This window comes from Sander vitreus, chromosome 19, assembly GCF_031162955.1.
Source record: "Sander vitreus isolate 19-12246 chromosome 19, sanVit1, whole genome shotgun sequence".
NCBI lineage: Eukaryota > Metazoa > Chordata > Actinopteri > Perciformes > Percidae > Sander > Sander vitreus.
Window position 1 is genome coordinate 390525 of NC_135873.1, and position 14476 is coordinate 405000.

The following is a 14476-nucleotide window of genomic DNA, read 5'->3' on the forward strand; positions in this document are numbered from 1 at the left end:
CCGTTCCCTATCACGGAAATAGTTCCCTATAGTATAATGTGTTCGCCATGTTGTTGAGGTGCCGGACTGACTTGGTTAGGGACAGGTTTGTGGTCTGGGTCTGGACTGACTTGCCAGTCGGCCCAGATGCGGACCTTGGTCTGGACTTTGAGAGGCGCTGGTCTAAACCAACGTGACTCTGGAAGATCTTGGCACCTGGCGCAGCGCAAATCCCGACTCAAGTGTGTTTGCTAGTTTAAGACCGATGCAGTTGTCAATTTCCCGTCCAGCGCCCGCGTTGTTCAAATAGCAAATGCACCTGCGCCTATCTTTGCGCCGATGGGCGTGCTGGTCTTACAGGGAGGTGTGTTCAGGTGCATTCTGGGCGTGCTGGTCTTACAGGGAGGTGTGTTCAGGTGCATTCTGGCCGTGCTGGTCTTACAGGGAGGTGTGTTCAGGTGCATTCTGGGCGTGCTGGTCTTACAGGGAGGTGTGTTCAGGTGCATTCTGGCCGTGCTGGTCTTACAGGGAGGTGTGTTCAGGTGCATTCTGGGCGTATTGCTATCTTGAGGCAGTGACAAGTGATGGCACCATTGACCAACAAAAACCTGGTCTAAAGTCAATAACGCAGCATTTCATTGTTATTTTAACAGAGCATTAGTAAAATCCTCCTAGGCTCGTGCACAGCACGTGCACACTATGCTTGTTACACACACAGGGACGCACAGCAGCACACACACATGCAGAAGATTACAAATACAAATATTACGGTGCAGATCCTCCATCATAACAGCAATGCTCCAAGGTCCAAACGCGCCTGGCTTTTAAAGGGAATGGGAGATGATCTCTGATTGGTTGATTGCATGTTACGCCCAAAACACACCTCTGATTAATGAAGACACTAAGAACAACCCTTTTGAACCCTTATTTCCGCCGTCAAACTAGCAAAAGTGTATTTGGACACACCCTAAACGCACCTGCGCCAGGCGCTTCACGCCGTGCGCTTAGATCGTTAAAATAGGGCCCTTCATGTTCATCAACTCTTCTTTTGCTGAGCAAAATTCAACACTCTTCCTTTTCCGCGTCTCTCCCCCGCTCCATCTTCTCTCTTTCTATTTTCACCGGCATGCTCGACTTCCTGGGCTTCTTCTTCTTCGGCACAAGTTGACCCGACTCCCACTGCCGCGGCCGCTGCTGCTGACTGGTCAGTGGGCTGCCGCAAGCCTGTTCTCGCTTTCCCTCTGTGACATCACGCACACGTTGGCTCGCCACGGTGATGGCAGCGGGGCCCGGGAGGGGAGCGGGCGCAGTTTGGTTAGCGTGAAAGCTGAGCAGGCGCTGATGACATTCGGTTTTGTCCGCCACGGGAGCGCCCAGGGGGACGAGAGACGGAGGGGAGCCCAGCGAGGGAGCACTGCGAGCTGGGGGGAGGAACAGAGGAGGTAGGGTCTGTAAGTGCTGGTTCACTCTCAGAAATCATCTCAACAACTCTGTGTATTTCTGGGTCGAAATTTCACCATTTTGTTGTTCTGTTTCTACACTTCTCTCGACGTTTTTATTCAACTTTTTGGCGTTTGCCATCACAACACGTTCTCACACCCATCTCGTAAAATATGGACGCTTGGTCAGGTGCCTTTGTTGTTCTTATTGACGCTAAAAGTCTCCTTTAGTGCTTTAAGTAAACGCGCTTGGTCGGGACTATTTCCGTCCCTTTTGACGCAGTTATGTTAAGGAAAGGGTCGTGGGTGGGCGTACGGTTCTGTGACACGCAGGAGGAAAGAAAAAAGTGACTATAGCAAGCGTGACAAGCAGGACATGAACCCCGCTCTCCTGGGTGAAAGTCCTGTGTTTGACCCATCCACCCCCCCAGCCAACCTCCTTACACGGAAACTCTCCCTTACATACTACTCTCTAAATCCTCTCTAACTGCTGCTCTCCCCGGTGCGTTACACAAACACGCTGAAAGACGCCGTTTTCGATGCATCAGACGCTGACAGCCACTGTCCAAACATGTTCCATGTATCATAAATATTTTACAGTCTTCTAAGAAGGTTATATAGGCTTTAGTGGTCCCCTAATACTGTATCTGAAGTCTCTTTTATATAGACCTCAGTGGTCCCCTAATACTGTATCTGAAGTCTCTTTTATATAGACCTTAGTGGTCCCCTAATACTGTATCTGAAGTCTCTTTTATATAGACCTTAGTGGTCCCCTAATACTGTATCTGAAGTCTCTTTTTATATAGGTCTTAGTGGTCCCCTAATACTGTATCTGAAGTCTCTTTATATAGGCCTTAGTGGTCCCCTAATACTGTATCTGAAGTCTCTTTTATATAGGCCTTAGTGGTCCCCTAATACTGTATCTGAAGTCTCTTTATATAGACCTTAGTGGTCCCCTAATACTGTATCTGAAGTCTCTTTTATATAGACCTTAGTGGTCCCCTAATACTGTATCTGAAGTCTCTTTTATATAGACCTTAGTGGTCCCCTAATACTGTATCTGAAGTCTCTTTCCTGAAATTCAGCTTTGGTGCAGAATTACAGGCACTAGAGCCAGTCCCACAATGAGCTTTCCTTAGGATGTGCCATTTCTGTGTCTGTAGCTTTAAATGCTATTGAGGAGGAGAGAGGGGGGGGGGGGTGTGGCCTTGACCAACTGCCACTTTGCTCGTTTGAAGGCCATGATGTCTCTCTCTCTCTCATGGGCGGGCCAAATTCTCTGGACGGGCAAAGCAGAGAAAGGGGAGGTAACCTTGCTCCTTATGACGTCATAAAGGGAAGATTCCAGATCGACCCATCTGAGCTTTCATTTTCTCAAAGGCAGAGCAGGATACCCAGGGCTCGGTTTACACCTATCACCATTTCTAGCCACTGGGGGGACCATAGGCAGGCTGGGGGAACTCATATTAATGTTAAAAAACCTCATAAAGTGCCATGGGACCTTTAATAATTAAGGTACAAATATGTACCTCGGAAAGTCCACAATGTACAATGGAAGGTGCATAATTGTACCTTAAAGGTGCATTTTTGTACTTTTAAGGGAACATTTGCTAAGTTTGTACCTTAGGGAACAAAAATGGACCTGTATTGTACCTCTTTTTCTGACAGTGTTGGATCCGTCCATGGTGAAGTTTTTGTTGGCGTCCTGGCTCAGCGTCTCGGGCAGAGGGTGAGGAGAAGGAGGAGGGGAGTCGGCTTGAAGGGGTGTGTTGTCCTGGCAACCATTACGGGGTTTTGAATGACTGTTTAGCCCGTGTCTCAGGGTGTGTGCGCATAGAAGTGTGTTTGCTTCTTCATCCTGTTGCCAAAGTGTGTCGCTGATATCTTTTTCCTTGCACGTGCTTGTGTGAGTGTCTTTACGAGCATTTTTGTCCTTGCTTATTTGTGTTTCAGAGTTTAAGCCCGTGTGTGCGTTTCTGTGGGTGTGTGCGGCGTCCCTGCTGGCGCCCGTATGTAACCGTGGGTTTGGGTTGGCGCTGTGTCGGTTTCGACTGCGCAGCGAGCTGAAGACCATGGTGCAGCCGGCCACCGTGCAGCGATGTTTGATCTTCAAGTGGACGGCATTGTAGTGGATCTTCAGCGTTCCTGCACAAACAAAAAGAAAAACGGGTTGCCTTGTTAAGTTGGTGCCAACTGGCCGACTTCACACAGCAGCTGTTTTGTTTCTGACCTGGAAACTACCAGGAACCAACATGTATCAGGACAACGACACATGAGATTCCCTTCTAAACACCTTTGTGGTCTTGTTTCTCTTAACTTGAAAGACCAGACGAGTACCTCGATTTGAACCCTGTGGAACACCAAGTGAAGGAGTTTGAGTACCTTGGGGTCTTGTTCGCCAGTGAGGGGACAATGGAGCGGGAGATTGGTCGGAGAATCGGCCCAGCGGGAGCGGTATTACATTCAATTTATCGCACCGTTGTGACGAAAAAAAGAGCTGAGCCAGAAGGCAAAGCTCTCGATCTACCGGTCAGTTTTCGTTCCTACCCTCACCTATGGTCATGAAGGCTGGGTCATGACCAAAAGAACAAGATCCAGGGTACAAGCGGCCGAAATGGGTTTCCTCAGGAGGGTAGCTGGCGTCTCCCTTAGAGATAGGGTGAGAAGCTCAGTTATCCGTGAGGAGCTCGGAGTAGAGCTGCTACTCCTTTGCATATCCTCTGGATGGACAGGAACAAATGTGTATCATGACAATGACACATGAGATTCCCTTCTAAACACCATCGTGGTCTTGTTTCTCTTAACTTGAAAGACCAGCAGAGGACCTCGATTTGAACCCTGTGGAACACCAAGACACAAATTGAAAGTTATAACGCTGCTTTCACACTGGCACTTGAAATCTGCTCCGTCATACGCAACGCGCCCCCAGTGGACGTCGTACTACACCGTTGAAAGCGTCGGAAGCGAGCAGAAAAAAAATGGCGGAGAGACTAGAACGACTCATTCTGTCAGTGTCCAAATGTCCAATTCTGTATGACCTCTCATCTGAGGGCGATAGAGATATAAACAGAAAGGCTGCTGCTGCCCAGGATGTTGATATGTCAGGTTGGTTAAATGTGATATAGTGGTATAATGTCAATAGTTTCATGTCTGTTGCTATTAACTGCCATAATAACGTTAGGAAATCATGAAAATTAGAAAATGACATGACAACATATCGTTATGAAATCATTATTTATTTTATTAAAAGTTCAGAATTCATATTTCTTTATCAGTAACATAGTAACGCTAACTTCTGATCAGATTGTCGAATAGGAACCGTCCATTGCCTGTCATACAAGTTAAACTGTTTTAACGCATCCGGATGACCAACGGACACGATTTTTTTCGCATCGCATTCGTTCACATGCGGTCTGCGAATCTCAATAAGAAAGGAATGACTTCCGGTCGTTTCACAGCCGTATCTAGTGTGCCAATATGAAGGTGGCGTAAAACCTGAAAACAGAAGATCGGCAGAGGACTGTGAATTGAAACCTGTGGAACGCCAAGAAACAAGGTTAGCAGAGGACCGTTGTCAAAATGGACTTCACACAACAGCTGTTCTGTTCCTGAACTACCAGGAACAAACATGTATCATGACAATGACACATAACACTTTTGTACATTCTTCACTTTGTTCTTGTATTATATCCTATTTATTATTTCATGTATATTCTGTATGTGTGCTGTGTGTCTGATATTTTGCTACTGTAGCACCGTAATTTCCCATTTTGGGATTAATAAAAATCTATCTAATCTATCAATCTATCAATCTATAAGATTCCCGTCTAAACATTATTGTTTCTCTTAAGTAGAAAGTAAAATTCTTCGTTGCATCTGAAGATCAGCAGAGGACCTTCAATTGAACCCTGTGGAACACCAAGACACAAGATCTTTTTAATCTAATCTTACTTAGCTTTTATTTAGCTTTTTTTTATTTCTTCTACTTTAGCTTTGCTACTTTATACACTTATTGACTAGTTTGTTTCTATTTTGCCTTTAGCTATGGAACCCCAAAACAGAAGATCAGCAGAGGACTTTGAAGTAAACGCTGTGAAACGCCTGAGGACCGTTGTCGTTTGTGCCATCTGACAGACTTTACACAGCAGCTGTTCTGTTTCTGACCTGGAAACTACCAGGAACAAACGTGTATCATGACAACGACACATGAGATTCCCTTCTAAACACCATCGTGGTCTTAGGAAAAGAAAGAACAAGGTGAAAAGACAAAATGTTGTAGTTTTTCCCTGTGCCGTTTCCCTTCTCATTTTTCATTCATTATTGTTAGTGTTAGTTTATTGTCATATCATAGTCATATTGTTAGTGTTTCTTTCTGGCCCTTTCTCATTTCTGCACTAGCTGCTACCATCCAACTGTTACTGAATTTCCTGAAATATGGGTGCATTGCTTTCAAAAAGAATATTGCAGAATCCTTTACTTAATTCAGTATAAACTTCACATTGTTTTATCACCTCAAAGTTTGTATCTGTTGTTGTTGCACCCTATAAAAAACAATCAGAAGAGACAGGTGAATGACGTAAAGATACATTTTTATTATTAGAGATGATTATTACATCTGTATTTCTGAAGAAATTAAGCGTGTTCCTGGAGTTTACTTTTCATACTCTGAGACAAAACAGGATCCACTACAGAACTTACTACTAAAAAAATAGAATAAACGTTGTGATTGTAACTGAGTGAAACAGAAAAAACTACAGCTCCCATGAAAATGTACAAGTCTTCGTGACTTCATTTCATCCATGTCTATAAAACTAAACAATGCTTTCTTGTCAAGTCTTGTCTTTCTTGTTGAAATCTCTGCTGTCTAAAAGCTTCTACAGCTTTAAGTTTATTAAAGACATCTGAACTAGCCGCAGACCCTGCCTTGCTCATGGACTTGTTTAGGAAGCGCAACTCCATCCCAACATGCATTATGACAACGACAGATGAGATTCTCTTCTAAACACTATTGTGGTCTAAAAACAAATGTTTGGTGTACATCTGAAGATCACCAGAGGACCTCGAATTGAACCCTGTGGAACACCAAGACACAAGACGTCCACATAATCTTTTCAACCTAATCTTACTTAACTTCTATTTTTGGCACTTTAGCTCTACATTGCTTTATGCACCTATTGACTAGTTTTTTTCTTACTCATATTTCTGCTTTAAAGGTCCAATGTGTAGGAATTTCTCCCATCTAGCGTTGAGATCATATATCGCAATCAACTCTCTCGCACCAAGCAGTTCAAAGTATGTACTACAGCTACGGTAGCCTTCACGCTTCAAAAAGCCTGTCTCTTGCTCTTTTCAATATCCTTTTTCTGGGCGAAGAAGAAGACTCCTGTTCCTGAAATTTGGATTTTGAATACATATGGTCCTCCATGTTTCCTTCTTCAAACTTGCCGGGGCCCGGGAAGCTACAATAGCCATTAGCAGCATTAGCAGCAGCTGTGAGTTAATCATGTGACAGCGAAAACGTGAAAGGCGGAGCAGTATGTCCTGTATGTCCCTTACCGGCTAACGTATTTCAAGATGGAGCATGAATACGGAGCGTCTAACCCCAGTTCATGCAAACGCAAATGTAACATTTCAAGCCAAAAGGAATACTTGGAATTGATGGTGGTGGTAAATATTCATGAAAAAGGACACGTTTGTGAACACGTTACACAATGGGACTTTATATTTGACTGTGAGCCACTGCAACTTATGTATTTTTCTGAGGGGATCAATAAAGTATTCTGAAGATCAGCAGAGGACAAACGAGGAGAGATCAAACCAACAAGGCCAGTAGAAGAGCTCAAATTGAGCAAAAGCTGTGGACGCCCAAAACAGAAAATCAGTAGCAGACCTGGAATTGAATAGGAATTGTTTGTTGACGACTAAATTGAACCTTGTGGAACCCCTAAGATCCTAAATAATTAGAGGATCTAAAACTGAATCTTGTCATCAAAGCAGACGTAACATTACTTGACAGAATTATACTTGAAGACACAACATTCCTACCTTTGTCGTAGAAGCTTTTCCCACAAACGCCACAGCACACCCTCCCCTTCCGGCCTCCTACGGGAGAAAGAGAAGGGAGGGAGCAGAGGGAAGAGGGGAGAGGACGCAGCGAGGAAGACGAGGATGGGAGAGGATGGAGGGAGGAAGAAAAGGAGGAAGTAGGAAGAGGACAGAGGAAGGAAGAGGAAAAGGATGGGAGAGGATTGAGAGAGTAGGAAGGGGAGCCTTGCAACTTCTGGGAAATCTTCAGTGGAGAGGAGGAAGAAATGGACAGACGGAGGGAGGAAGAAGTAGGGATAAGTCCAGAGTTCAAGGAAGGAGAGAGTGAGGAGGTGTTCTCCTGTTTGGCCCGGTGAAAGTCGATCTCCTGGTCCTGATGCCATATCGAGTGGGCTGGGATTGGCTTGTCTGGATCATCTTTGATTTTTAAACACGGTTCAACTTTAGATTGCAGCAAAATCAGATCATTCTCTTGCTCTCTTCTTCCTCGTTCCTGCCTGTGTCTTTCGGACAGTTTGGTCCCACTGAGCTTCCGTAGGCACTGCGTTAGCTTACTGGGAGGAACAAGCGCCTGATGAACAAAAAACAATTTTTTCGGCTCCTAAGTAAGTAAGTAAAGTGTATTTCTAGAGCACATTTAAACACAGCTTAAAGGTGCCCTGCCACACATATTTCATTACTTTGTGGTAATGTCTGAAGTTCTAGCATGGACTCTGTAACATTTTTTTGTGGAAAAAATGCCTTGGTTACCTTGTTTCAAGCCATTCTAGCATGGTATAGAAAGCCTGCAGGAAGACTCAGCTAAGCTGCTTGACTCTGATTGGCTAACAGCTAGCCAATGAGAGCCTGGCTATCAGCACAACTGGGCGAGCTCATGAATAGTAATGAGGAACGAGAAAGGTTCATGCTACATTTACAGTGCTACGTTTTGGTTTAAAAAGGAATATCTTCTGCTACGTTTCCCCCTCTCATTCCCCCCTGCTCTGGCGTTTCCCCCTTTCATTCCCCCTGCTCTGGCGTTTCCCCCTCTCATTCCCCCCTGCTCTGGCGTTTCCCCCTTTCATTCCCCCTGCTCTGGCGTTTCCCCCTCTCATTCCCCCTGCTCTGGCGTTTCCCCCTCTCATTCCCCCCTGCTCTGGCGTTTCCCCTCTCATTCCCCCCTGCTCTGGCGTTTCCCCCTTTCATTCCCCCTGCTCTGGCGTTTCCCCCTCTCATTCCCCCTGCTCTGGCGTTTCCCCCTCTCATTCCCCCTGCTCTGGCGTTTCTGAGACCCTAAACCGGAGACATTTGGAAACTCTTCTGACCCTTTTTGGTTGGTAATCTGCGGGGTTGTGTTTCAGTCTCAACGGCTGCAAACGGAGACCTTTGGCAGCACTGATACTGATGCCAATGTTTCTCCTCCTGATTGGGTCTTATCGGTCACGACGTCTCGTTCTCTGAGACTGAAGCTACTAATGTGCTACATGGCAACTAGCAGCAGTGGGCGGAGCCTCCACGCTGCCTCCTGTTTATGTCCAGTATACCAGAATGTAGATGACATATGAGGTTTTGGTTGTATTAGTTTAAACAGAAATTAGGTCTTCTACTGGAGATAAAAACACTCGGTGCACCGAGATCGTTTTCTGGCTCAAAACTTAACGCTTAAAAACCAAAATGTAGCAGTTTAGACATTAGCCTCAGAAACTTCCTGCTGAAAAACAAAGGCAGAGTGCTCGCAATTTCATTTACTTACCTCGGTGGGAGGACCCAAACAGTGCAAAGTGGAGCTTGGAAAGTGGAAAGGCAGAAGCAAAGACGGTCCACCTGGAACATTTTCTAAATGGTGGACAATGTCGTCGTGGTCAGCAGGACTGGTTTTCTTGAAACGGCAGACGCCATCTCTTCTTGCGTTCCCAAACACTTCTGGAGTTCCCCCGTTCTGCTCGGCGAGCGTGTCAATGTTTGATTGGTGGCTCTTCTGTGCGGGGTTTATCTCTGGATCAGAGGGGTGATTGGCAGCCGCCCGGCACTGAAGCGTCATCAACTCGACGATGGGGCGCGTCTCGCCAAAGCGAAGGAACTGTTTGAGGATGAGAAGCTCTTCTTCAGGGGTCACCATCAGCCAGCGGTCCAACACTTTCCCACTGGGATGCTGAGGAGAGAAATAAACCTTAAAAGGTGCTCTAAGTGATGTCACGCATTTTTTAGTGCAAAATTTTTTGTCACATACAGCGAACATCTCCTCACTATCCGCTAGCTGCCTGTCCCCTGAACACACTGTAAAAAGCCCAGGCTCCACAAACAGCAACAAAAACAAACTGCGCCAACCTGCACCACCAAACATAACAGTCTTCCAGCGTTCCAGCCAATAACCGATAAGAAGGATTTCGGGATGGGGGGTTGGAGGGGTTAGTGCGCAGAAGGGAGGGGGAGGGGCAGCCTGATCTCACAGAACTCCGTGAAATGAACACGGCCCCTTAAGTTAAGGAAAAGGTTGTGGGTGGGCTTACGGTTCCGTGACACGCAGGAAGAAGGAGACTGTGTTGTTGGACCCATCCACCCCCCCAACCAACCTCCTTACGCGGAATTTCGGCCTTGCATAGTACTCGCTCATTCCCCCTGCTCTGGCGTTTCCCCCTCTCATTCCCCCCTGCTCTGGTGTTTCCCCCTCTCATTCCCCCTGCTCTGGCGTTCCCCCCTCTCGTTCCCCCTGCTCTGGCGTTCCCCCCTCTCGTTCCCCCTGCTCTGGCGTTCCCCCCTCTCGTTCCTCCTGCTCTGGCGTCTCCTCCCCCTCTCGTTTCCCCCCCTGCTCCCTGCTCTTTGTTCCTCCCTCTCATTCCCCTTACTCTGGTGTTTCCACCTCTCATTCCCCCTGCTCTGGGCGTTTCCCCCCTCTCATTCCCCCTGCTCTTTTGTTCCTCCCTCTCATTCCCCTTACTGTGGTGTTTCCACCTCTCATTCCCCCCTGCTCGGGCGTTCCCCCTCTCATTCCCCCCTGCTCTGGCGTTCCCCCCTCTCATTCCCCCCTGCTCTGGTGTTTCCCCCTCTCATTCCCCCTGCTCTGGTGTTTCCCCCTCTCATTCCCCCTGCTCTGGCGTTTCCCCCTCTCATTCCCCCTGCTCTGGCGTTTCTGAGCCTCTAAACCGGCCTTGCATAGTACTCGCTATCGTAGTCACTCTTAATGCTACGTCATCTTCTCATTGACTTTACATTGGCATTGTTTTCCGTGGTGGCCACACGGATTTTTCACACATTCTGTGCTACCACCACGTAATGCGCCGTTAACAATTCGTGATGATTTCACGGGATTCTGTGCGACCAGGCTGGGGAGGCGGCGGGATGAGGAGGAGGGAGGGGCGAGCTAGCCTCTGTTTGGTTTCACAATACTTTGAACGTCAACAAGAAGTAACATCACCCAACATCGCTTAGAGCAGTGTTTCTCAAATGGGGGTACGCGTACCTCTGGGGGTACTTTGGAGTACTGCAGGGGGTACGTGATCTTTTTGCAAAATGCTCATTTAAAAATATGTCATGCATTAATTCCTAAAATAAATATAAATTAAGTGATGTGTTTGAAATGTAGCATTTAAATGTTTTTCAGTCAGAAGGTTGTAAGTAAATCTATCGCTGGTCAGGGGGTACTTGGCCTAAAAACACAATTCAAAGGGGGTACGTTACTGAAAAAAGGTTTGAGAACCCCTGGCTTAGAGCACCTTTAATGTGAACGTTTAAATATGGCAAAGTGTGCAGGCAAAGAAATCAAAAATATTCTACTTAAGTGAAAGTACAAAAGAATCCGTAGACAAACAGATAATGTCCTGGCAGAAAATGACCAGTACCTTTTCCGTTAAGGTTACGGGCATTTCTGTTTATCCAAAAATCTAAATACAGAAAAACCATTACAGAAAATTCCTTTATGTTAACACAGTATATTAGCCCATGTTTCTTTGGACTTTTCCAACAGTGTAAAGTACTATTACTTTAATGAACCTTTACTTAAAGGTGTTGTAGGTAGGATTGCAAAGATCCAGGACTTCGACATCGACAACTTCTCAGTCCCTCCCCCCTTTCTGCTAAAGCCCAAAATGGTCTTCTAAGCCCCTCCCCCTACAAGGGAGAATGAATGAGTGGGCATGAGCAGCGATTGATACGCAGTTAGACACGCCCCCTGGCCCTGATTGGTGCATCTGAACAGTTAGACACCCCCCGGCCCTGATTGGTGCATCTGAACAGTTAGACACCCCTCGGCCCTGTTTGGTGCATCTGAACAGTTAGACACCCCCCCCCCCTGGCCCTGATTGGTGCATCTGAACAGTTAGACACCCCCTGGCCCTGATTGGTGCATCTGAACAGTTAGACACCCCCCCTGGCCCTGATTGGTGCATCTGAACAGTTAGACCCCCCCAGCCCTGATTGGTGCATCTGAACAGGGAGCGGTGGATTTTGGCAAATCTCACTACAAGCTGTAGGTGGAGCCAGAGGAGCTGGATTTATTTATTTTTTATTACCTGCTTCATCTAGTTCTACTGGAACATGGGGTCAGTTTCAGCAAATATGACAGAAAGTTAGTTTTATAAGTCTTACCTGCTGCACCTTTAAGTAAAAGTAAAATTACAGATTTTAAAAACTACCTTAAAAAGTAAAAGTACACAACAAATACTACTCAGTTACAGTAACGTGAGTAAGTGTAATTTGTTACTTTCCACAACTAGAACAAATAAATCTCAACATCTCACATTTCATACATTTCGGCAGACGCAGAATTTGGCAGAATATTTTGCAGATTTCCCCCTAAAAATTCTGCAGTTTATAAGCAGATTTTCCACAGACTTTATTCAGATTTCCCCCAGAATTTTCCCTAGATTTTCCGCAGATTTTTACCAGATTAAATAAAACTCAGAATGTCAACACATCTCCGCCCTAAAGCAGACAGAGCAAAACATGTTATAGTAGACTGTTCCAAGTGTTTACCTGCAGCATGTAGCCTCGAACATAATCCCCCAAACTCCAGCCCAGTGTGTGCAGTATGTGGCCGACCTGAAGACATCAAAAAGTAATCTGTTACACGTTGAATGTTATCTATTGCTTCACTATACAACCACAAAGGAAATATAACTCTGCATAGTACTGCTAGTTTCTGATTTACAGGGCAACACAGAAACTACGGACACAAAATTCTGCAGATTTTCCACAGATTTGTATACGAGGTCCCTGCAAGCTCCCTCTAGTGGCACGTGAGCTCCCTCTAGTGGTACGTGAGCTCCCTCTATTGGTACGTGAGCTCCCTCTATTGGTACGTGAGCTCCCTCTATTGGTACGTGAGCTCCCTCTAGTGGTACGTGAGCTCCCTCTATTGGTACGTGAGCTCCCTCTAGTGGTACGTGAGCTCCCTCTAGTGGTACGTGAGCTCCCTCTATTGGTACGTGAGCTCCCTCTAGTGGTACGTGAGCTCCCTCTATTGGTACGTGAGCTCCCTCTATTGGTACGTGAGCTCCCTCTAGTGCTACGTGAGCTCCCTCTATTGGTACGTGAGCTCCCTCTATTGGTACGTGAGCTCCCTCTATTGGCACGTGAGCTCCTCTATTGGCACGTGAGCTCCCTCTATTGGCACGTGAGCTCCCTCTAGTGGCACGTGAGCTCCCTCTATTGGCACGTGAGCTCCCTCTCTAGTGGTACGTGAGCTCCCTCTATTGGTACGTGAGCTCCCTCTAGTGGTACACAAGCTCCCTGCAAGCTCCCTCTCGTGGTACGTGAGCTCCCTCTATTGGTACGTGAGCTCCCTCTAGTGGTACGTGAGCTCCCTCTAGTGGTACGTGAGCTCCCTCTAGTGGTACGTGAGCTCCCTCTAGTGGTACGTGAGCTCCCTCTATTGGTACGTGAGCTCCCTCTATTGGTACGTGAGCTCCTAAAAAAAAACTGCACCGCATTTTTTGAGGCGGTGTGAGAGTCCCGTACAGGAAACAGGACTCATCACTGCCTCTATTGCTGCCACAAGTTTTTAAAACACCAAACACAAGCACTGAACTGCCCGGGAGTTTGTGTGATAGCTGACTGTTTCCTGCAACAACAAAAGCACTCGCTATGTCTCGCTCGTCTCTTTTCTTTCTCTCTCTCTCTCTCTATCTCCGGTGAAATTAAGCTGATTTCAAGTGCGCTTTGGAAACGTTATCTCTAAACGATCTGACGGACAACAGTAACTGTGAAATATAAAGTCCACTTGTGCTACGTTGGGGGGGTTTAAAAACACAACAGGACATCACACAAATGGGCCATTTCATTGACACTCCCCACCGCTGCACCACCCCTGCGGCATATCACCGGATCGTATTCTTTGGTCTGAATGCCCCGTTAGGTGATGGGGATGACTGCCGATCCCCGATCAGTTTAAAAAAAATGCCCAGATAAGATAAGATAAGATAAGATAAGCCTTTATTGTCTCCTAGAGGGGAAATTATCTTGGGCAATCGAGACACATCGCGCATAAACACACAATAAACATACAGTTAACCTACATACAAACATAATCATACATTATCTCATCCAATGCTTCAATGAAAATTGAATAAAGAGAAGAGAAGAGAACACACAACACATCCTCCCCCTCGTATTGCACTTCATTTTGATAATGATTGCACATTTCCTGTTAACTCATGCTGTGGTCTATAACTTCTGTATTGCACAATGCCAAATTGCATAATACCATATATATATATATATATATATCGGCTCTGATCCGATTGGGACGTCCCTATGTCGTACCTGTTCTTGGGTTAGGATGCTGTAGAGACGGTCCAGAAGAATCTTTAGCTGAACAGGAACGGCCTGAGCTCCATAAAGGACCAGGGAGCTCAGGTCAAACACCAGCCCAGGGAGGGCCACCTCCACTGGGCCGCAGCGGGACGCTGGCTGGGTCTGAAACTGAGGCTTAGCCAAGGCTGGAGAGGAAGAGGACGACGAGGAGTTATACTGTCAGCAACAAGTTTTTGTACATGAAAGGAAGATTATATTTTATATAGTATACTATATTATAAGGC

The 14476-nt window shown here is 46.3% G+C and overlaps 2 protein-coding genes across 2 annotated transcripts in view; one reads left to right on the forward strand and one right to left on the reverse strand.

The window, feature by feature from the left end:
• LOC144534090 (uncharacterized) overlaps window positions 1–14476 on the forward strand; it is a 116117-nt gene that overhangs the window by 17686 nt on the left and 83955 nt on the right. The window lies entirely within an intron of this gene.
• Window positions 1042–14476, reverse strand: part of ccdc171 (coiled-coil domain containing 171) — a 53039-nt gene continuing 39604 nt past the window's right edge. The window contains 6 exon segments of the mRNA XM_078276592.1: window positions 1042–1400; window positions 3072–3563; window positions 7464–8034; window positions 9196–9594; window positions 12414–12479; window positions 14202–14377. Of these exon segments, the coding sequence (XP_078132718.1) occupies window positions 1042–1400; window positions 3072–3563; window positions 7464–8034; window positions 9196–9594; window positions 12414–12479; window positions 14202–14377 (2063 nt within the window).